Here is a 24,103-nt window from a genome sequence, read left to right on the forward strand (position 1 = left end):
CACCTATTTCGCCTATCCCTCTGCCCTCTTCCCCTCTGGCAACTACCAGTTCTCTGCACTTACCTGTGTGTTTCTGTTTTTATTGTTGTTGTTTGTTCATTTGTTTGTTTTGTTTTTTAGATTCCACATGTGAGTGAAATCATAGGGTATTTGTATTTTTCTGGCCGACTTATTTCACTTAGCACAATACCCTCTAGATCCGTCCATGTTGTCACAAGTGGCAAGGTTTTGTTCTTTTTTATGGCTGAGTAATACTCCATTGTATTTATATACCACATTTTCTTTCATTCATCTATTGATGGACATTTACGTTGCTTCCATATCTTGGCTATTGTAAATAATGCTGCAATAAACATGGGGGTGCATATATCTTTTTGAGTTCGTGTTTTTGTTTTCTTTATGTAAATACCCAGAAGTGGAATTGCTGGACTGCATGGTATTTCTATTTTTAGTTTTTTGAGGAACCTCCATGCTGTTTTCCAGATTTGGCTCTCCTGGTTTACATTCTCACAAACAGTGCATAAGGATTCCCTTTAGTCTACATCCTGGTTAACACTTGTTGTATCTGACTGGTGTAAGGTGATACCTCATTGTGGTTTTGATTTGTATTTCCCTGGTGATTAGTGATGTTGATTATCCTTTCCTGTGTCTGTTGGCCATCCACCTGTCTCTTCTTTGGAAAGTGTCTATTCGGGTCCCCTGCCCATTTTTAACGGCAGGAAAATATTACAAAGGCTGTTGCCCTTGAGGTTAGTGTCTATGTTTTCTTTTAGGAGTTTTATGGTTTCAGGTCTCACATGTAGGTCTTTAATCCACTTTGAGTTTATTTTTGTGTATGGTGTAAAAAAGTGGTCTAGTTTCATTCTTATGTATGTAGCAGTTCCCATTGTGTGTTCTTGCTTTCTTTGTCATAGATTAATTGACCATATAAGTATGGGTTTATTTCTGGGCTCTGTTCTGTCCCATTGAGCTATGTGTCTATTTTTGTACTAGTACCATATTGTTGGATTACTGTAGCTTTGTAATATAGTTTAATATCTGGGATTATGACACCTCTAGCTTTTTCCTTCTTTTTCAAGATTGCTTTGGCTGTTCAGGGTCTTTGTGGTTCCATACAAATCTTAGGATTTTTGTTCTAGTTCAGTAAAAAATACTGTTGGCATTTTTACAGGGATTGCACTGAATCTGTAGATTGCCTTGGATAGTATGGGCATTTTAATAATATTAATTATTTCAATCCATGAGCATGATATATCTCTCCATTTATTTCTGTCCTTTTCCATTTCTCTCATTAATGTCTTATAGTTTTCAGAGTGTACAAATTTCAGCTCCTTGGTTAAATTTATTCCTAGGTATTTTATTCTTTTTTGATGTAATTGTATATGGGATTGTTTTCTTAATTTCTCTTTCTGCTATTTTCTCATTAGTGTATAGAAACACAGTAGACTTCTCTATACTGATTTTGTATAGTGCAGCTTTACTGAATTCATTTATTAGTTCAAATAGCTTTTTGGTGGAGTCTTTTAGGGTTTTCTATATACGGTATCGTGTCATCTGCAAATAGTGCCAGTTTTACTTGTCTGATTGTGACTAAGCTTTTCAGTACTTTGCTGAATAAAAGTGGTGAGAGCATACATCCTTGTCTTGTTCTGACCTTAGAGAAAAAGCAAAGTTAGCTGTGGATTTGTCATAGATGGACTTTATTATGTTGAGATATGCTCCTTCTGTGCCCTCTTTGTTGAGTTTTTATAATGTATCGATGTTGAATTTTATCAGATTATTTTTCTGCATCTATTGAGATGATCATACGATTAAAAAAATTTTTTTAATGTTTATTATTGAGAGAGAGAGAGAGAGCGCGAGCAGGGGAGGAGCAGAGAGAGAGGGAGACACAGAATCTGAAGCAGGCTCCAGGCTCCAAGCTGTCAACACAGAGCCCAATGTGGGGCTCAAACCCACGAACCATGAGATCATGACCTGAGCCGAAGTCGGATGCTTAACCGACTGAGCCATCCAGGTGCCCCAAGATGACCATATGATTTTTTACCTGCATTTTGTTAATGTGGTATATCGTGTTGGTTGATGAGTATATAGTAAACCATCCTTGCATCCCTAAGATGAATCCCACTTGATCGTAGTGAATGATCCTTTTAATGAATTTTTCAATTCAGTTTGCTAATATTTTGTTGAGGATTTTTGCCTCTGTGTTCACCAGGGACCTTGATATGTAGTTTTCTTATTTTGTGGTGTCATCGTCTGGTTTTGGTATCAGGGTAATGCTGGCCTCTGAAGTGTTCCAAAACATTCTGAAGCATTCCTTCCTCTGCTATTTTATGGAATAGTTTGGTATTAATTGGTAATAATAGGTATTAACTTTTCTTTAAATGTTTTGTAGAATTCATCTGTGAAGCCATGTGGTCCTAGACTTTTGTTTGTGGGGAATTTTTGATTACTGATTCAGTTTAATTACTAGTAGTTGATCTGTTCACATTTTTCATTTCTTCCTGACTCATTCCTAGAAGATTCTATGTTACTAGTAATGTATTCATTCATTATACATTGTCTGATCTGTTCGGCAGGTAATTTTTCATAGTAGTCTTTTATAATCCTTTATACATTTGTGGTGTCGGTTGTTACTTCTCTTTCATTTCTGATATTATTTATTTGAGCCCTCTCTTTTTCTTGATTAGTCCGTCTAAAGGTTCATCAATTATATTTTTGTCTCTATTTCATTTACGTCTGCTGTGATCTTTGTTATTTCTTTCCTTGTACTAAATTTGGGCTTCATTCTTCTTTGCCTGGTTCTTATAGGTGTGAAGTTAGATCGTTTACTTGAGATTCTTCTCGATTCTTGAGTGAGACCTGTGTTGCTATAAAATTTCCTTTCAGAAGTGCTTTTGCTGCATCCCAAAGATTTTGATCCCATGTGTTTCCACTTCCGTTTGTCTCCAGGTATTATCTTATTCCCCCTTTGATCCCCTTGGTTGCTCAGTAGCATGCTTTTCTTATAATTGATTTCTTCTTTCGTAGCGTTGTGACGGGAAAAGATGTTTGATAGGACTTCAGTCTTCTTCAGTTTTTTGTGACTTGTTTTGTGATCTGCCTTGGACAGTGTTTCGCCTGCACTTAAAAAATACTGAGCACAGAAATTCTTTCTAGGGCTTCGGTTCAAAACGACAAAGAATCTATAGTTAATTTTTTGAATATACGTTGACTCTATTCCCTTTTTTGCCGTCAGTTTCTGTTATTTTGTTGTTGCTATTCTTGCATTTTACTTATATTGAAGTTGCCTCTCTTCAGTTTTTCCTGTATCCTGCACCAGTGTCTGGTCTAACAGCATTCTTCTTCCTGAGCCTTGTGAACTACACTTTAGCTTATGATAGTGTAGCTGATTTTACTTGTGCCCCCTAACTAGGATGGTCCACGGTTGACGTGAGCTGAGGAGACTGGGTATTCTGGTATATTCTCTAGGATGATGTAGTTCTAGAAAGCAAAGAAAAAAGATAGTTATTGAATACAAAGTGACTGTGATTTTAAAGAAATAGGCTGTGTCCATTCTCTGGTTTGTTACCTATGGGATTTGAATAATTAAAGGTTATAATCAGAAAATAAAATACATTCCACACTTAGGGGAGAGTGAAGATTAATTATCTGAAAGATTTGTCAAAATTATGTCAACTCTCAGTTGTCCAGTTTTGTCTGTTTGTTTCAACTGTTTTGTTTTTTTTTTTTTCTTTTTTCCCTCCTCTTCTGGCCATCCATGTTTTTTTGACTTGCTAGTATATCAAGTCTGTTTACCTTCGGTTGGACCTATTGAAGGAAAGGAAGGGAGATCTAAATCTCCTTACTGGTGTTGTTCTTTGTTAGTAACTCTTGTTAAATTAGGGGGAAAGGTAGCATTATAGAAAAAATGAATTTTTAAGTTATAAGAAATGTGTCTTAGTCCATTCTGGCTGCAGTAACAAAATACCACAGCCTGGTTAGCATATAAATAACAAATTTATTGCTCACAGTTCTGAAGGGATTATATAGATCCTTCAAATATTTACTCCTTTTAAATTGTATTTGAGTACACTGTAAACTTTATGGTTGTATGTAAATTCTTCATAGTTTGTAGGATTATGGTTGTCTTCAAGAAAAACATCAGCGCAATCTCTGTTTTAACAAGTAGCTCCCAGGTCCTGTCTTCTTACCTGTTCACAAAGAGCTGCTTGGAGTCCTCACTCATTTATGTCCCTTTTGATGCTTATCTCTATTTGCCTCTTTTTCTCCCTCCCTCTCTGTCCTTGGTTGATCAGTGAACCATTTGTAAAATATTTCTTGAGTGCCTTGTCTTCTGCCAGGCACTGTTCTAGGTGGTGTAAGAAATCAGTGGTGAGAAAAACAGCCTGATCTCTGCTCTTCTGAGCCCTGATGACGGTGGAGCTTAGATCCCAGTGAAATTGTCCTGCATGGCAAGAAATAGAAGTGGGGAAGAAAAAGGATCCTATTCTTTTCTCCATTTTCCTTTTCATTATGGAATACTACACATATAGACAGAAATGTCAATTAACCATATATATACTTTAATGAACCACTATAAAAGCAAAGCCCTATGCAATTACCACTTAGATCAAGAAATGAATAATTTCATCAGCCTAGACTGTACCTTCCCATCCCGACTTCATCCTTGCTTCCAAGAGGTAATCACTGTGTCAATTTTTGTGTTTTACCACCTGTGTAATGCATCCCTCAGGAGTTTTGCTCCACGAAGTGCCATATTTATTGGATATAATGTGGAGTGGGCTCATTCATCATGCATTTTGCTTGTTCTTGAACTACGTATGAATGGAATCATACTGAATGTATTGCTTTGTGTCTTACTTCACTCGACACAATGTTTGTGAGATTTATCTGCGCTTGTATAGCTGAGATTTATTCACTTGTATTTCTTTATAGTGTACTATGATACGAATACACCAGAAGTCATGTTTTCATCGTATCTTTTGATGCATATTTGGATTGTTTTCAGTTTGGACATTCTTAAGCATTTTTCCTTGTGCACTCTTAAACGTTCATGTGCATTCTTAAACATTTAAGAGTCTAAACCGAAGAGTAATGTTGCTGGGTCATACAGTGTGTCCTTCTCCAGCTTTTGCTTGTGATGCCAGCTGGTGTCGCGTGTCCACGTGTGCTTCCACTCCTGTGTGTCCTCATCACTCCTGGGTGTTACTACACATCGTAAGTTTTGCAGTCTGGTGAGTATGTAAGTGAGTGTGTAATCTCATGTGGTTTTAGTTTTTTAATTTTTCTCTCCAGTAATGAGACTAGACTCTTTTCCATGTCTTTTGGCCTTTCTTTTGTCATGTGTCTGCTTCAATAAGTCTTTTGCCTGTTTTTCTAGTGGGTTTTCATTGTTACTGAGTTACAGGAGTTTTTGTTTCAATAGTAAGTATATGAGTCTTTGTTGTATGTGTTACAAATATTTTCTTTCATTTTGTGGTATCTCATTTTACTCTTTTTAAAATGTCTTTCAGTGAGTTGACATTTTAGTGTAATTTTAATGTAACCAAATTTGCCATTTTTTCCTTTGTGATTAGTGCTTTTTGTTTCTTGTTTAAGAAATCTTTCCATCCCTCGAAGCTTTAAAGATCTTCACTTTTATTATTTCGTAAAACTCTTGTAGTTTTACCTTTTGCATTGAGTCTGTGATCCACTGGGAAGTGACTTAAGGATATAGTGTGAGGAAGGGGTCCTATTTAATTTTTTTTTTTTTTTTTTTTTTTTTTTTTTTTTTTACATATGGAAAATCAGTTGTTCTTATGCCATTTATTGAAAAATTCAGTCTCGGGGCGCCGGGGTGGCTCAGTTGGTTAAGCATCCAACTCCTGATTTCAGCTCAGATCATGATCTCACGGTTTATGGGTTTGAGCTCCGCATCAGGCTCTGCTCTCACAGGGCAGAGCCTGCTGGGGATTCTCTCTCATGCACTCTCTTTAGCTCTCTTAAAATAAATAAATAAACTTAAAAAAAAAAAAAAGAAAGAAAAATTCGACCTATATCTCAATCATATATAGTGCCTACCATTCTTTTCAATGTACTGTTTTTAAATTTTTTTTTTTTACATTTATTTATTTTTGAGAGATGGAGTGAGACAGAGCATGAGTGGAGGAGGGGCAGAGAGAGAAAGAGGCACAGAATCTGAAGCAGGCTGCAGGCTCTGAGCAAGCGTTCAGCACAGCCCCATGCAGGGCTCGAACCCACGAACCATGGAACCATGACTTGAGCCGAAGTCCCTCAACCGACTGAACCACCCAGGCTCCTCTCAATGCACTCTTGTTAATGAAACATGCAGTTTGTATGCCTCAAGCCACTAGGTGACTTTGGGAATTACATACACAGAGCAAAGGGCTGATAGTCAAGAATAACATTAAAAACAGAATATAATAAATAAGGAATTTGGAATAGTTACGGGATGTACATTTACCTCAACATAAACATACATGAAATGATGAAAATGCAGTGGGGGTATGGTCTTTAAGGGCATGTAGACTGGCATTGTTGGCTCTGCCTTGTTCTTAGGAATTTTTTTTTTTTTTTGAACTTTAAATTTGGGCATGTTGCTTAACAAACCTCACTTACCCAGACATAAAACTTATGCTCATCTTAATGAGGTAATGGATACGTGGTAGTATATCACACAGCACTTGACGGAGTGTCCTTTACAGAATGTCTCCTGACTTTATTCTGTGTAACTGAGAGTGCTGCAGGGATGGGAAGGGTGCCGCTGTGACAGAGACCTGGCCAGTCTGGTTCTAGGTCTCCCCAGGTGCCCGGCTCCCTCCAGGGTTCGCACCGCCAAGCTGCGTGGTCGGGTGGCTCATTTCCAAGTACCCTGAATGAATTTCCTAGTAGTTCAGAGTGATTATTTATTGGTTGTGATCAAACTTGGTAAGAAATGCCTTATTTTGCTCACCATGTAACATCTGGTGATTCACAATGAATCTGCATTGTGTCCGTAGCCCAGTTCTATGACTTAGCATTTGATTGAGACAAACTTAACAAATAGAAATCCTGAGGGGAACTGATCCCATTTCTGATCAAGAGTAATTATGTGCCCATACTTTTCCCTCAGGCACAGGTTGCAGACTACCGGGATGACGTTGTATGACTGCCGCAGGCCCCCCTTTTCCTTCTTTGAAAGGCTTTGCTCCTGTCTCAGCTTCCTTGTAATGATGTTTTTCTGGTTTTTGCCACATTCTCTCTCTTCCTGCACCTATAGTGTAGGAAGTACTTAGGGGTGTGTTCTAAGCCTTAATTCCCAGCCATCCCTTTTACTTCACTTACTCTATCAAAAGATTCTTATTCATTCAATCCTATGGCTCGGTGCCTCAGAACATCTCAACTTGAATTTCTTCTCACCTCCTTTAATTCCAGGCATAACAAAAAAATTTTTTTTTCCTTCCCAAACCAACTACTACTGATGAGGTCTTACCCACCCAGATGTGCGTGGTCCTCCTCTCTACTTTCTCCTCCTTCTTGTCACATGTGTTTGTCCAGAGTCTGCCCTCAAGTCCGGTCCGGTCTTTTCTCAAAGTAGTCTCTGAACTGTCTTTCTCATTTCCATTACTTCTGCTTCATCATAGGCCTTCCTCTTCACCTCACATCTAATCTAGTCTTGCTTTTGGGTTAATTTTACTGCATCACCTGTCTGCTCTAAAAGTTCCAGTGACTTCTCATTGCCAGTAAGAGTGGGCCTCAAACTTCTTCAGAAAGAATTTTGTTTTGTTCGTTTGCTTACATTCAGATGTCTAAATTATTTCCAGGAGATTGAGTAGGGCTGAGGTAAGGTTTGTGGATCACTCTACATTTCTAAAAGTGCATTGGTGATTCTGATGTACAGATAGGATGAAAATCAGTGGTTGGGAGAGGACAAGGGGATGGAATGGGTGGTGCGTGTGATTGGATGTAAGTAATGATCAAGATAAAAATTTTTTATTGTGTGGTAGATTCATGGCTGCTTGTTGCATTACTAAAAATAACTATTTCTAGAAGAAAACACAGCGATGAATCTTTGCGACCTTGAGTTAGGTAGTGATTTCTTAGATGTGACACCAAAGGCTTTAAGTGACCTTAGAAAATCTCAGTAAATTGAACTTCATCAAAATTAAAAACTTGTATGCATCAAAGGACATCATCAAGAAAGTGGGAGAAAATTCTTGCAAATCGTATCAATGGACTTACATCCAGAGAATATGAATAACTCTTACAACTCAATAATAAAAAGACAACCCAATTTAAAAATGGGCAGAGGACTTGGATGGACATTTGTCCAAAGAAGGTATACCGATGGTCAAAAGCATGTGAAACAGTGTTCAACATTATTAGCCATCAGGGAGATGCAAACCAAAATCATAGTGAGAATACCACATACCTCAGTAGAATGGCTGTAATTAAAAAAAAAAAATGACAGTAATAAGTGTTGGCAAGGATATGGAGAAACTGGGGCCCTTGTACATTGCTGGTAGTAATGTGAAGTGTGGAGGCCACTTTGGACAAAAGTTTGGTCAATTCCTCAAAAGTTTAAAAAGCATACCAGTGATTCTGTTTCTAGATATATACCCAAGAGAAATGAAAATATACATTCTTCTTTTATATGTATGAAGTTTATTTTATTTATGTTGCAAAGGAGAGAGTGAGAGCAGGGGAGGGGCACAAGAGAGAGAATCCCAAGCAGGCTCCACGCTGTCTGCACAGAGCCAGTTTAGGGCTCCATCTCACGAATCCAGAGGTCATGACCCGAGCTGAAATCAAGAGTCGGACACTTAACCGGTGAGCCACCCGGGCGCCCCAAAAACATACATTCGCAAAAAACGTTCAGGAAGGCTCATAGCAGCATTATTCATAATACTGAAAAGTGGAAATAACCTAAATGTACATCATCTGATGAGTGGAGACATAAAATGTGGTGTAACCGTATATGGAATATTGTTCAGTGATAAAGAAAGGACCAGAGTACTGATTGATAGATGCTACAACATGGAGGAACCTTGAAAACGTTATGCTGACGAAAAGAAGCCAGACACGAAGTCTGCGTATTGTGTGGTTCCTTTTATTGGAAATGTTCAGAATAGGCAAATTGAGAGGGACAGAAAGCTGGTTAGTGATGGCCTGGGGCTGGGGTCATTGGTGGGAGAGCTGGGGGGAAGTGGGCAGTGACCGCTGCTGGGTGTTGGGTTTCTCTTTAGCATGGTGCAGATGTTCTAAGATTGAGGTAGGGGTTTTACAACTCCATGAATATACTCGAAGCCACTGAACAGTACACTTTAAATGGGCACATTTTATGGGATATGAAGTTTATGTCAGTAAGGCTGTGGAACAAAAATCTGAGTGGAAACAGGCCACGTGTGTCCCCACCTGCCCCATGCGGCCTGCACAGCCCAGCAGCGGGGAGTTACTTCCCAAAACCCCCAGCAGCACCCGAAATACACTGGTTTGAGTTTTAACTGCTTTTATTTTTCCCCTCCAGTCTTCTTAAAATGTGTAGCAAAATGCCCCCAGAGGTAAGCAGCTGAGAGAATAAGGAGGAGGTTCTTTCCCTTCCAGTTCTTCAGTCCCTGGAGTATAGGTTAGAAGGAACTAAACTTCCACAGTAAGTTCCAGATTTAGTATGTTAATGCCTCGCGGCTTCTCCCAGATCACTAACTGAAATTTTCAGAAAATCTGTTGTAGCCGAAATGGACAGTGAACTAGCCAGAACTGTAACTTCCCAGCTGCACAGCAGTATTGAAGATGCCTGTGAAGTACTTGTGGGGAAGATCAGACAGCGGTGTGTGTTCAGCGAAGCTGTGAATTTATAGTCATGTGTGTATTGAAGAGGGAGGGTGGGTCACACTCGGTTAGGTTCGGTACATTAAAGAATGAATTGGGATACCTCGGGATCATTCACTAGAGGACTCTGGCTTTAGTGGGAAGAAAGAACGTGTCCCAGCAGGCACGGAGAGGTAGATTTTGCTTAAATGTGCAGTTAGGAGTGGGAACAGTACGTAGAATGGTTACAGGAGACCCCTTGACAGGTTTGCGGGACGAGAGGATTTTTGCCTGGTGTGGAATAGGAGGTGAGGGCAAGCAGATGGGGGGGTTCATTGTTGCATCGTACTGAAGTCTTGCTGTCGGTCATTGGGTCCAGTTGTCGCAGCCAGCCATCTGGTAGTAACATGCCGTCGAAGCAGGTGCTTCCCCAGGTGTGGATCCCCGTGGCTGTCAGGCCCCGATCAGGTCGCTGGTTCTTGCCTGCTCGCTTTTCCCGTCAGTGCCTCCTGACAATCATGGCTGAAGCCATTGTTGAAGATGGTTCCCTTTGAGAGTGTTTCCTTTGTAAAGATTTCCAGTTTGATAGAATTAACAAGCTCATGCCGTGAAGTTTGTGCTTTCCCCTCCCCGGCAGTGTAAATGGGTAAAAATGTTATTAATTTTAGATAGAGCGTTCATGGTTCATAATGTGAAATGTCCTATGTTTTGAGCTGCTTTTTAGGAAAAATTTAAACCTACTACTTTTAATTAATTGCTTGGCGTATTGCATTTTGCATTCAAAATACAAAATACTCCATGATTCTGTCTTCTGGACTTTGCTGACCAGTCAGACCAACATGAGAGCGCACCGGTTATAACAGACTCCATCTGCATCGTTCTTCCACATGGTACAGAGGAAGGCCAGTCATGGAAAAGGACCCGATGAAGGTGTATGGAAGCCAGTTGACAACAAGAGCAATGGAGGGTCCTTTTCCTAGATGATTCCCAAAGACACCTGTTTGCTGAATCTCATTTGTTAGGATTTTTAACAACGTATCCTCATGCTTGCAAAAAAAAAAAAAAAATCTTAATAGAGTTTAGCACATGTAGGCTTTAACGAGTAAATTAAAACTTATTGGGTGTCAGAAGTGATAGTTTAGTTGGTAGAGCTTTAAATGCAGTTGCGTTCATAGTCCACATTTCTTAAGTACCTATTGTGTTTAAACACTGTTATATGAGGTAATTTGAGAGAGTCTGAGATGAATAAGTTTTTGAAAGGAACTAGAAAGAGAGGGTGTTTTTCAGGAGCTAGAAGAATAGGGTCTATATATATGACAATAACCCAAATAAGGCAGAAATACAAAGTAATAGGAGAGTACAGAGAAGGTAGAAGGTATTTCTTATAGGAGATCCAGGAATGCTTGGCAGTAGAGGCATTTATTTTCCATTGATGAATGAGAATATTGGATTTCTTATACCAGAAGTTGTAAATGTTTCTACTGAAGCCCCTAGTGATCATTAAGTTAATTTTAGAACTGTAGACAGGATGCCCAGGAGGTAGAGGCTCTAGTGGCTGGCCAGCTGCCATTGTAAGGATGAGAAGGCTCCGGGAGCCAGAAAGTGACAGGAGGATTGGCCTAGTGATTTTACTGCCAGTTCATTCAGTGACCCTTTCTCGAGTCCCTGCTATGTAGGAAAGCACTGTGTGGAAATGGTTAAGTAAAGCTGTATCCCTCCCATCCACGCACTGGCAGAGGGCGTAAACACATAATGCAACTAAGTATAATATAAGCAGAGTAATTGGGATGTGGAGGCACAACTCAGGGGCTATGGAAGCACAGAGGAGGAAGCCATTGACCTTGTCTTTTGTGGGGGAAATCAGTTAAGGCTTCATACAGGAAGTAATATCTGACTGGGCCTTGGAAATAAGTGATATTTCGAATGTGGAAAAGAAAGGAAAAGTCATGGCACAGAGAGGAAATAGCCAAAGGAAGGCACGTAGACACAGGATGTGAGTCGTCTAGCAATGCTAGAATGGCCAGGAGAAGTTGGAAGGGTGGGTGGGGCTGGGGACAATGCTAAGAGGGATAGACTATTCTGTGAGCGGATGGGAACCACCAGTGTTGTCGAGTGAGGAGTGATCTGGGTGACCACCACTGTGCTATGAATGGGTGGCCTAGAGGGAAATGAAATAGAGGTGGTAAGCTGTGCATGAGTCTCTGTCAGAATAGGGATATGAACTAAGGTGCTAGGAATGGAAATACAAGAAAATGGATTCAGGCCACACTTTATTACCAGTTGGAAATGGGAAATGAGAGGGAGAATGGGGACTCCAGTGCTCTTTGTAGCTGGGCTGGTAATGCCGTTAACAAACACTAATGGGAACATCACTGGAAGAACAGATTCGATTTCAGAAAATGGCCAGTTTGAGCTGTTTCTTCCCAGATAAGTATTAGAAGCTCATGTCAGGACCTTGAGAGTGGGTACCAGGACCAGAGAGGTAAATTTGGAGCATTATTACCAAACAAATGATAACAGAAGCTGTGAGACCAGAAGAGTCGACCTTAGAGCAAGGAATAAGAGACAAAAATCAGTGCATGCCTTGTAAGAAAACACCTGCCCAGGTGGGAGGAAGAAAGGAGCAAAGCAGATAGCAAATGGAGACAGAGTTGTCAAGGGAAGTAAAACCAGGGAGGGGAGAGCAGGGGGTGCTCCGCATTTTCAGGTGCTGTGACCGTAGGGAGTGTGGCTGGCCCTGGGCGGGCAGTGTTCTAGGCTGGGCTCCATACAACTTGCTACCTAAACACGCGCACACAAGAAGGTGTCTGGACTCAATGGCTGTCTATCCTTTGGCCTGCCATCCTTGCCCATTTTCTCCAGTCCTCCTCCGCCCCCCATCTCTCTCATCTGCTCTCTCTTAAAACAGTGGGACGGGAAGAAAAGCAGGGGGCAGTTGAAGCACAAAAGGGCTTGGAGTTGAATTGTAAGCATTCCTGTTTCAGTTTGTAAATAAGTTGCCTACTCTTTCTTTTGAATAAGCCACCTTAATGATAATGACGTCACTTTGTCTAAGTTTTCAAGTCAGTATGTCTCTAGTGGTCATAAATGTGTTTGTCCTAAGAAGTAAAAATAACATGAAAATTCTGGGTCCGGGTGAGTGGGCTTACGTGTAGTTACGGGTTCTGATGCAGTCTTAACACCAGTCGCTACCCAGTATTGTTTTTGTTCTTAAAGGAACAGGTGTGCTTGCTTCACTCAGCATGGGTTATGAAAGGAACAGTGTTGGTTTTGCTGACATAAACCCATCATGTTTACTTGTAGTCAGCCAGATATCTTTCGCGTTCCAGCTCATCCGTATCTCCCTTTCACTGTGATTCGTTTTAAGTTCAAGTGACTGGTTGTATAATTTCTTTTCTATTTTATTATTTTTTAATTTAAATCCAAGTTAGTTAACACATGGTTGTGTAATTTCTAAGAGTCCTCTTTTCTTTAAAAAAAATTTTTTTTTTAATTTAATGTGTGTTTATTTTGAGAAAGAGAGAGAGAGAGCATGAGCAGAGGAGGGGCAGAGAGAGAGGGAGACACGGAATCCGAAGCAGGTTCCAGGCTCCGAGCTGTCAGCACAGACCCCGACGTGGGGCTCGAACCCACGCGCCGTGAGATCATGACCTGAGCTGGAGTCAGACGCTTAACAGACTGAGCCACGCAGGCGCCCCTCTCAGGATCCTCTTTTCACATTTGATTCTCAAATTTCGTGATCCAGAGCCTTTATTCAGTGACTAGAAGCTGGTATGTTCAGGGCTGAGATAACATGAGCTATTTGTCTTTGCAGATTTCGGCTTCAGTAACCTGTTCACTCCCGGGCAGCTGCTGAAGACCTGGTGTGGAAGCCCTCCCTATGCCGCGCCCGAACTCTTTGAAGGAAAGGAATATGATGGTCCCAAAGTGGACATCTGGGTATGTACTGTCTTCTCTTAGACCCCATGGTGGTCCTCACCCTCGCTTGCTAACAGCTGTCTTCCCCCCGGGTGACCCCTAATGCCACATGCGAATTGAGATCTTGACCCGTATTCTTTGAATTCCCGGTTCTTGGTGCAGAGTCTTTCCTCCAGCTCTTGTGTGGTGGACCCAGCCACAGAAAAAAGCTCTGCCTTTTGCATCTGCAAAAAAAAAAGCCCAAGAGCAAGCTCGGATGGGTGCCCTCGCTAGGAACAGACATTTTCTCTGTTGGTGCCACTTGCCTTCTCCCCAGAGGTTGAGTACCGAGAGAAATTCTCGTTGTGTTACCCCAAATTAATGTCTGGAAGCGAGGAAGACCATTAGCTATCCTGAAGATGATTGGCCTGGCCAATGCCTGTATTATTTATCACACAGACGGGGGGAAAAGGTGGCTCCATCATCTTGTGCACGACTCGCCGTCATCCTCACACGCGTGCCGTAATGGCCTCTTCCGTCTCCTCTGATGCGATTAACTGTGTGTCCTCTCTGTTTGGGATGCAGAGCCTTGGAGTCGTCCTGTATGTGCTTGTGTGCGGTGCCCTGCCGTTTGATGGGAGCACACTGCAGAATCTGCGGGCCCGGGTGTTGAGTGGAAAGTTCCGCATCCCATTTTTTATGTCCACAGGTAAGGGAGTGAGCAGCACACAGCAGTGACTGGGTTCACGGAAAGTTACACGAGCTGAGTTACGCAGGAATTGAGGGATAGACTACACATGGCCCGTCCGGCAACCTTTCTTCGCTCCAGTTGGCTGAACTGGCGTCTCCAGAAGCGAGGTTCTCTAACAACACAGTGTATAGACTGTGGCATCAGAGGGCCCTGCCCGAGTTGGCCTGAGTTTGGCTCCGGGCTCCGCATGTAGCTGCTAGTGTTGTGTGGCCGATTGCTAAATCCGTCTGAGTTTTGGTTTCCTCATCTGTATGTGGCTGGCAGGTTCGTGAGGGCGTTACTACGAAGACTAAGTTAAGTGACTTATGGAAAGAGTCAGTGGGCCCATCACATAGTTGCGAGGCAGTAAATACTCCCGTTTCACCCCTGTCCTTTTCTCCCCCTCTCCCACCCTTTTTCAGGATATTTCCATTTCCTGGGGCCCCATAGAGATGTGGCAGTAAGGGACAAGGATAGAGCAGGCTTTTCGTTTCGGCCTTGCTGCTGCTGCATTTCCTACTCGCGTGACAGTTATCCACCAGACTCAAATAAAAAAGTATTTTTTAAATGAGTGGGCAGTAGGGTAAGTAGTTTTTGGAAAGATGTAACACTTTGAAAACAGACACCACACACCCAGAATGTGCAGTGTTTTATCACCATTTATATGCACATGAAAACAGTTTAGAAACAGTGCAGTCAACAACCTAGTTCGTTTTACTTCGTCATGCTTTCACTATAAGCAACAGCATACAGAGTGGATGGCCCGTGGTTGGTGACGCAGTAGAAGCACATGGGAATTGCATTTTTGAATAAACAGGAAACTTTTTCTAGATTTCACTTTAAGTCTCCTTAGAATTAATGGCCTAATATTCTGTCTGATAATGAGAAGTGCTGTGAGAAAAGGAAAATAGAGAAGTCTCAGGGCTGGTGGGGAGGGGAGGTTATTTGAAAAGGTACACCCAGGGGGCCCCGTCACTGAGAAAGTGACATTTCAGCACAGACTTAAAGAAGGTGAGGGAGTGAGCTCTGCGGTCTGAAGTTGAGCTTTCCAGCTGGGGGAGCAGCCCGGAGGCCGCTGGTGCAGAGGCCGCCTGGAGGGAGCATGCTGGTGTTTATGGAGCGGAGAGGGGTGGGGGGTCTGTGCTTGGAAGGAGTGACAGGGACAAGAGAGAGATGAGATCAGAGAGGCAAGGGGAGCTTACTTTGAGGGCCCAGTCACTTAGTGCAAAGACCTGAGTTTTTACTTAGAGTGAAATGCAGAGAATCAAAGCGTTTTAACAGCGGACTGATCTGATCTGATCTGACTTGTGTTTTTCCTAACTTTGATTATCAAAATTTTCAAACACAAAAAAATGTCAAAAGCTTTTGAGTGTGATATTGTTTTAAGAAAATCACTTTGACCGCTCTGCCTGGTTAAAAGGCTTAGGGGCTGAAGGCGGGAGACTTTTGCAATAATCCAAATGGGAGACACTGGCGGCTAGTTCCCAGACAGGGTGTGGAGGTGGAGATGGTAAGAAGCGGTCAGATTCAGGAGACAGTGCATCTTGTGGCAGGTACCAGCCAGAGCATTTTACAAACATTGACTCATTTCATTATTATACCAACGAGATACGTAAGACTATCACCTCCATTTTACAAGTGATAAAACGGAAGCCAGGACACGTTTAGCAGTTTTGCAAAGATAACCCAGCTGCGAAGTGGTTGGACTAGAATTTGAACCTAGGCAAGTCCAGTTCCAACAACACTTGTGTCGGATTTGACGTGAGGGAAAGAATAATTAAAGGTAACTCCAGGGGTTTTGGCTTGAGCAGCTGCCAAGGATGGATTTCCTGCCAACAGAGGTGAGGATGGCTAGGGAAGAATACTTACTGTTTGGAGAAATGTTTTAGAGGAGGTCTTTTGAGATGCCTGTTACCCACCTAGGCTGAGATACGGTGTAAGCTGTTGGGATATAAGGCTGCAGGTTAGTTGAGAGTCACGGGCTAGGGATGTCCATTTGGGAACCATCATTGTAGAGATAACATTCAGAGCTGGAGATGAGATCGCTTTATAGGCAGTGATTGTGGGGAAGAGGCCCAGGGATTGATCTCTGGAACGCACTAACAGAGATCAGGAAGACGAAGGATTGGCACAGGGATCGCTAGTGGAGGCAAGCCAGAGGGTCCGCGGTCCTGGAAAAGAAGTAAGGAAATGTTTCAGGGAGGAGAGAGTGAAGAATTGTGTGGGGTGCTGCTGACAGGTCAGAACAGATGAGTGAGAGCTCATTGGATTTAGGAACGCGGAGCTTAATCGATGACCTCGACATACAGTGTTGGCGGAGGGACAGGAGCAAGAACTGAATTCACGTGGCTACAACAGAAAAGGAGTGGGAGGGAAATAGCGAGAAGAAACGGACACAGCCATTCCCAATTTTACTATAAAAGGAAGCAGGGACGAGGTCCAGTGGACGGCTCTGGCCGGCCACCAGTGATCATGCCGTCATCCACTGGACGTCCTCCGTCTTTATCTTAATGACTGGCCAGCAGTAGTTAGCACTTAACCCCTCCTCGCTTTCTTTCTTTTTTACACGTAAACTGTATTATGTTCGCATAGTATCAGGTTCACGGCAGAAGTGAACACAAAGCGTAGCCAGTTGCCATCTACCCTCGTCCCCTCACACTCACGGCCTTCCCCACCTTCAGCGTCTACACCGGAGAAGAGTATCTGTTACAGTCCATCAGCCTGCATTGACACTACACCAGATGATCCTCCCAAATCCATAGTTTACATTAGGGCTCACCCTTGGTTTACGTCCTGTAAATTGGGACAAATACGTGGTGACGTGTATCTACCGTTGAGCTGTCATACAGAGCATTTCCACTGCCCTAAAGCTCCCCGGTGCCTGTTTACCCCTCCCCCCAACCTCTGGTAGCCACTGATCATTTTACTGTCTCCATCGTTAGCTTGAGCCTTTTCTAGAATGTCATGCATAGTAGTTGGAATCCCCAGTACTATGTATGTAAGGTTCCTCTCTGTCTTTTCATGGCCCGATCGCTCATTTCTTTTTAATGCCGAATAACATTCCATCGTGTGGCTATACCCCAGTTTATCTGTTTACCCAGTGGACGACTTGGTCGCTTCCAAGTTTGGGCAGTTGTGAATAAAGCTGCTCTAGACATCTTGGGCAGGTTTCGGTGTGGACACAAGTTTTCAACCCTTGGGGCAAATACGAGGAAGTGTGATTGTGGATAAAATGGAAGAATATGTTTGGTTTTGTAAGAAACCGCCAAACTGTCTGTTAAGGCGGCTGCGCCCTTCTGCCTTCCTCCCAGCAATGAGCGAGAGTTCCTGTTGCTGTACATCCTCCCCAGCAGTTTGTGTTGTCACGGCTTGAGGTTTTGACAGGCTCATAGGTAGATGAGTAGTGGTTTCTCATTATTTTAATTTGCAATTCCCTCTTGATGTATGATGAGGAGCACCTTTTCATATGGGTGTCTGCCATCAGTCTGTCTTCTTTGGTGACTTGTCTGTCCAAGTGTTTTGCCCATTTTTAAATCAGGTTGTGTATTTTCTTATAGGTGAGTCACTCCTTACTTTGTCACTTTTTTCTCCCTGCTTCTCGGATGCCATGCCCTCCAGTGTTCCTCCTGTCTCTCTGGATGCACCTTCTTTGTCATCTCCCCCAGTTTTCTCTTTCTCTGTTCATCCTTTCAGGCTTTCTTCTTTTCCACCATCATTCTGAGCCATCTTATTTACCGCCATGGCTTCGGTGATGACCATGACTCTCAGTCCCCAGTTAATGTTCCATGAACTCTCTGGCCCAGACCTCTCCTTTGGGACGAAGGGTGACCTAACCAGCCTGTAGCCACTGATCAACTTCACTTTTATGTCTTGAATTCACATCAATAGAAACATTTTCAAAACCGACCTTAAGTCTCCCCCTCCCTATCCCTCGTTCCCTATCTCAGTGAATGGCATCACCATCTGAAGAAGGCAGGAACCAGCCTCATTCCCCCTCCTCTCTCACCATTGCCACAGCTGATCAGTTACCAGATCCTGTCCATTCAACCCTCCATACCTATCTTCTGCAGTGGCTCTTGCCTAGATTAAAAAATAGCCAACTAGGGGCGCCTGGGTGGCTCAGTCGGTTGAGCGTCCGACTTCAGCCCAGGTCGTGATCTTGCAGTCCGTGAGTTCGAGCCCCGCGTCGGACTCTGTGCTGACCGCTCGGAGCCCGGAGCCTGTTTCAGATTCTGTGTCTCCCTCTCTCTCTGACCCTCCCCTGTTCATGCTCTGTCTCTCTCTGTCTCAAAAATAAATAAACATTAAAAAAAATTAAAAAAAAAAATAGCCAACTAAATGGATTTCTGGCTCCAGTCTCGCCCCTCCCTAATCCATTCTCCACACTGCTACAGGAGCACATGTATAGAAGCAAGCAGTGAACATATACACGTACACAAGTCTGATCAATCCATTTTCCAGCTTAGACTTTCCAGTGGCTTGCCTCTAGGCTAAAGTTCACTGGTTAATGTGGCACGAGCATTGACTTTCAAACACTTTGACCATGACCATAGTAAATAATGTGTTATACTCTGACCTGGAACACACAGATATCCATACTACTGAACAGAGGTTGTTTTTTTTGTTTTTTTTTTTTAAAAAAACAACACATGCCCTTACTATGATGTGCAGTACACCCCAGTATATTTTACATTAAAAAATGCCGATTATAACTTCCTAGATTGATCTCGTGACTGCTATTTGAAAAATAGTGGCCTAGAAATACCTTATGACCCAGTGCCTGCCTGTCTTTTCGACCCCAACTTCCTTTCTATACCTAATCAGCCCGACTTCCTTCTAGTTCCCAGGACAAATGATGTGCTTTAGAACAGTTCCCTCTGCCCAGAATGCTTCCTCCTCCCCTAGCCCGACTCCACCCACTCCTCTGTTCTAGAATAAGAAATTAGATGTGCTAGAAAAAGAAATGAGGTAATTTCTACCAGTCTTCGGATCTGGGCTTTTTTTTTTTTTTTTCCTTTTACCATGGGACTTACTAAACTTTATTGTAATTACTTCTTTCATTGCACATCTTCCACACCAGACCAAGCTTAGAGAAAATAAAGATGAAGTGTGTTTTTTTCACAGTTGTCTACATCCTCCCATAGTATCTGGCATGTAACAGGACTTAGGAAATAGGAAATAGTAAATAGAGTCCTGTTTAAAATCCTCCCCTGGCCTGCATTTGCACTTAGAATAAAGTTCAAAAAGCCATTATCATGATGGCCAACAAGGTACAGCCGTGATTGGCCCTCCTCTTTAATCTTATTTCCTGCTACTGGTCACCATGGGTTCTGAGTGCCAGTCACTGAGGCATCCTTGCTGTTTGTCACACTCGCCAAGCACGAACATCCCCGTTCCTTCAAATATTCACACAGGCTTGCTTCCTCATTTCACATGAGGGTTCTGCTTAAAAGTCCCCTCTGAGAGGTGCTTTTTGACTACCCCTCATCATTCTCTTTCCAGAACTCTTCTTCATTTTTTTTTTTAAATTCATTTTTTGATAGAGACAGAGCGTGCGTGGGGGAGGGGCAGAGAGAGAGGGAGACACAGAATCCAAAGCAGGCTCCAGGCTCCGCGCTCTCCGCACAGAGCCCGACACGGGGCTCCAACGCACGGACCGTGAGATCACGACCTGAGCCGAAGTCGGACGCCCAACCGACTGAGCCCCCCAGGCGCCCCTCTGCTTCATTTTTTTTTTTTTACACGGCAAGGACCACTGCCTGACCTCACTTGTTCATTGTGTCCCTATCCCCACTGCCTCTTGACTGCAATAAAATTTTGTTCACTGCTGTATTCCTAGGGCTTAGGACAACGCCTGGGTCCTAGTAGGCACTCAGTAAATATTTGTTAAATGAATGGATGCCTACCTAGGTTCGTTAAAATGCTAACTATCACAACACCTCCAGCATGTACACTTGTATTCAAATAATAATAATAGCAGTAATAGTGATTTACATTTCTTTAGGGCTTTTGAGTTTACAAAATATTTCTTATACTTGATCTGATTTGGGCTATATAACTTTGCTCTGGAATTGGCATCGATACATACTATTTCAGCATTTTGCCAGTGAGGTTTGAAGGCGGGGCTTGACTTGCCTGGAGTCACACAGGTAGTAAATGACTAACTTGGTCCTGTATTCGGTATTTGCAAAGAAAGGGCGAGGTAAACACACCGCTTCCTCTGCTCTTCCAATGTCCCCGGTATTTCCTGCGAGCAGCTTGGATTCTCTCTGCCCTCTGCCCCCACCCCTTTGCGTCAGAGCAGAAGATTTTTACTCCAGCCTCACCGGAGCTGGCTTCGGATAGTGGAGCTGGTAAAACTGACCGTGCTGTCAACCACATTGTCTATCGGTGCTTAGAAATAAACTGTAGAGTATTTTAAGGACGTAGAAAGAACTAATATTTGTAATATAGGTTAACATGAAAGTGTAAAGGCTCAGAGAATGTCAGTATTATTATCCTAAAGGTGGCCACTTTTTAATTCTGAACAAGTAATTCCCTAAGTAGGAGTAAACATTTTCATACAATTAAATACAGAAAAGGAAAAACAACCCAGCCTAGGAAATGAGGAGACAATTGCTGTGTTACCAGGATGAGCTCTCCTGCCCTCAGGGACGTACATGTGCTTGGCCTTGCCTAATAGCATGGGCCTGAATCCCACGGCCCAGCAGACAACGCTGTCAAAAGGACAAGACGTAGGAGAAAATGAACTCATAGGCCGTTTAGTCTTTTCGTAGCTCAGACACGATAGTGCTGTAAAATTTCAAGATCACCTGAAGGAAGCCCAGCGTCTGTTCCCGAGCCCCGTTTCTGCTTACACCCCTAGGTTCTGGGTGCAGGGACACCTCACCACAGAGCCGGAGTTAACTCTTTGTCTACGGCTGGAGCCAGCTACTTTCCAGCCTGTCAGCTTGGCTCTTACCGTGCCACAGAAGATACCGTGGTCGAGGAAGGTCCTAGAGAGCCAGATCCTTTCTTTTCTCAGGCTGTTGTCATAGGCTTGAGCTGAGTTGATCCACTTTTCTGCCTGAAGGATTTGGACGCTCCGGCAGAGCCGCGATTGTTTTCTAAATTAGCGCTCGGGAGGCCAAGTGGGTAAGGCCGCACCATCTAGCTTCTTCTAGCTAAGTCAAATTCCAGAATATCTGCAGCTGTGTGGTGTCCATGCTCTACAGATGGACACAGTTAGTTCAGGAATTCTAAGCGTCTCTTTATTGTCAGTAATGTGTGGAATGAAGTGTCCTCACAATTAGTGGATATTTCTATGCCTGGTCTTATATGTTGGATACAGGCTTCCTTCCGTGGTCATCCCAAGATCCACTGAAGACGTGCTTCCAAGTTGGAGCATAGCCGTATAAATTTAAAAGAGGGTTTATTTGAGGCTGAACAATTTTGTACCACCTCGTTTTACAATTATATGTGTGCCCTTTTCCCCTCTCCCCTAGAATATAAGCTTCTTTATATCAGAACGGTGTTCCACACGTCGTCATCTCCCATAAAACCTGTCAGCACCTGGTAGTGTATAAACATTCAGTAAGTATTTCCTAGTGAAAAACCGAATGATCACCACTTACCAGTAGAATCTTACAGCAGACTCTTGGGTTTTATTATTAAACAGATAGGTAATTCACTGATGATCCAAATCATTCACTGGTCTTACGCGCTTTTGTTATATAGGTTATTACGTGAATGACCAAGGCAAGCGACTTCTACTTTTAAAAATGTTTTGATCTATTACAGGGTTGGCTTCCTATGTCTCAAGTGAAATAAGGTTAGTCTAGACCAGTGTTTTTGGATTAAAGTTTTCAGAGCTTCCTGGAGAGTGGTCAGGGAAAAACCTTGAGCCGAAATTATGGAAGGATTAAAAGTTGAAACTTGCGGCTTCTCGAGCTGTCGCAGAAGATGAGCCGTTGCCTGGCCACATGTGTTGGCAGCTTCTCTGACACTCCCTCCCGACTGAGGGAGAGCCAGCAACTTAAATATCTCGAGCACCAAACTCATTAAGTGCCAGTATATTTTTTTAAACCATCAGAGGCCTACTTCCTAAAGCCTAGTTTGTCTTATTCACCAGTCATGCTACCTGCTAGCACATATTGTAAGATCAGTCATTTATTTAACTGAAGGAAAATTAATTTGCAGTGGAAAACCTGCCGTGACAGCAAGCGCAGAGAGATCTCTTGTGGACAATATTTTTGAGTCCTTATTGATTAGACTTCATTGTGCCGTAATTAATTGTAATACTGCATAAGCATTTTATCACTGGGAACGCAAGACCCAGGCTTACATAATGCTTCTGATGGAGACCGTATTGTACAGCCCCTGCCAAAAAGCTTGCACTTCAACGCAGCAGCTCTGCCCTGATTGGCTCCCTCATCAACATCCGCACAGCATCGTGCTTGGCTAAAAGCACTTTGCTTAGAGGGACCGGGCCAGGAGATTAAAGTCGCTCACCCGCCAGTCTCCATATCCGAAGGGGTTCAGCATCCTCAAGGCGGCTCTCATACATTTTGGGGTATACTCCACTGCCAGTGAGAAAATCCATGTGGCGCTTTCGTGTTCGTGAAAGCAGAAATCACAAATGGTGTCAGGGAGGAGGCTGGATCTACTCCAGAGTTAAGCAGGCGTCCCCTAATTTTACCTATCATAATGGGAAACCATGGGTAAAGACTGGTGCTGCCTTACTTATTATTCTCACTTTCAAGCAAACCGTCTCCGAGCTTATGTCTACCCCTTGGAGGAAAGTAGAGAAAGGGAGGAAGTTCTAAGTGGAAGGACTCCAGAGGTTTAGGTAATACCTAACATTCATTGAACGCTTTCTTTGGACCAGGTGCTGTTGCATTAACTCATTTTATGTTCAGAACTACCCCCGTGAAGTAGGCTGACTACTGTCATTTGATAAGCAGGAAAATTGAAGCATGGTGAGGTTGAGTAACATACCCCAAATCACACAGCTGGTAAGCGGCAGAGCCGAGATTTGAACACTCGCAGTCTGGCTTCAGAAACCACCTGACTGTCTTTGATGGTATTTGAATTCCCAAGAAGTACGCATCTGCCGAGTTATTCCAGGTGTCAAGAGAGTCCTGGGACGGATACCTTTGTCCATGTACATCTGGATTATGTATTGAAAAAAGAGTTAGTATAATGTACTCTACATTGAACTCTGGAGTAAAACTAAGGCAGAATTTTGTTCTTCTCTAAGGATTGACGTTAGTACTCAAAAACCTATTTGAATAATGCTATGACAGTACAAGCAACAAAAACTTTTTCTACCGTGAACCTCAAACAGGACAGCCTCTAGTGAGACCCTCTAGCCGGCGGGGTGTCTCCCAGGTCGGGGCCGGAGATGATTGTCGGCCTCTCCAGCCTGTAAGCCAAAACCCCCTGATCTCTGAAGCTTCATTCTGCAGCATCCCAGCCACCTAGGAAAACTAGCACCCAGGGAAAGTTCAAGAAAGAGGTGGTGGTTTTCTAATAAATGGAGATACATGGGCCACCCACTTGTTTTCCCATCAGTCTGGAAAAACTGCTGATACCAAAGAGAAAAGTTTCTCCTCCTAAGCTTATTCATTCCCTCCAAGAAGATTTTCTGACCAGCCCCATCTCTATTTGCTCACTTGGGCCAGGCTACCTTCCTTGGGCCTCTGTGTT

The 24,103-nt window shown here is 42.9% G+C and overlaps 1 protein-coding gene across 9 annotated transcripts in view; it reads left to right on the top strand.

The window, feature by feature from the left end:
* The window catches only part of SIK3 (SIK family kinase 3), a 241,093-nt gene that overhangs the window by 175,994 nt on the left and 40,996 nt on the right, over positions 1 to 24,103 (top strand). For all 9 annotated transcript variants that reach the window (XM_053900455.1, XM_053900446.1, XM_053900447.1 and 6 more), the window contains exons 5-6: positions 13,604 to 13,728; positions 14,272 to 14,395. In XM_053900455.1, coding sequence (XP_053756430.1) covers positions 13,604 to 13,728; positions 14,272 to 14,395 — 249 coding nt within the window. The remainder of the gene's footprint in view (positions 1 to 13,603; positions 13,729 to 14,271; positions 14,396 to 24,103) is intronic.

Source organism: Panthera pardus, unplaced genomic scaffold, assembly GCF_024362965.1.
Source record: "Panthera pardus isolate Hobbes unplaced genomic scaffold, ASM2436296v1 HiC_scaffold_12, whole genome shotgun sequence".
NCBI classification, from domain to species: domain Eukaryota; kingdom Metazoa; phylum Chordata; class Mammalia; order Carnivora; family Felidae; genus Panthera; species Panthera pardus.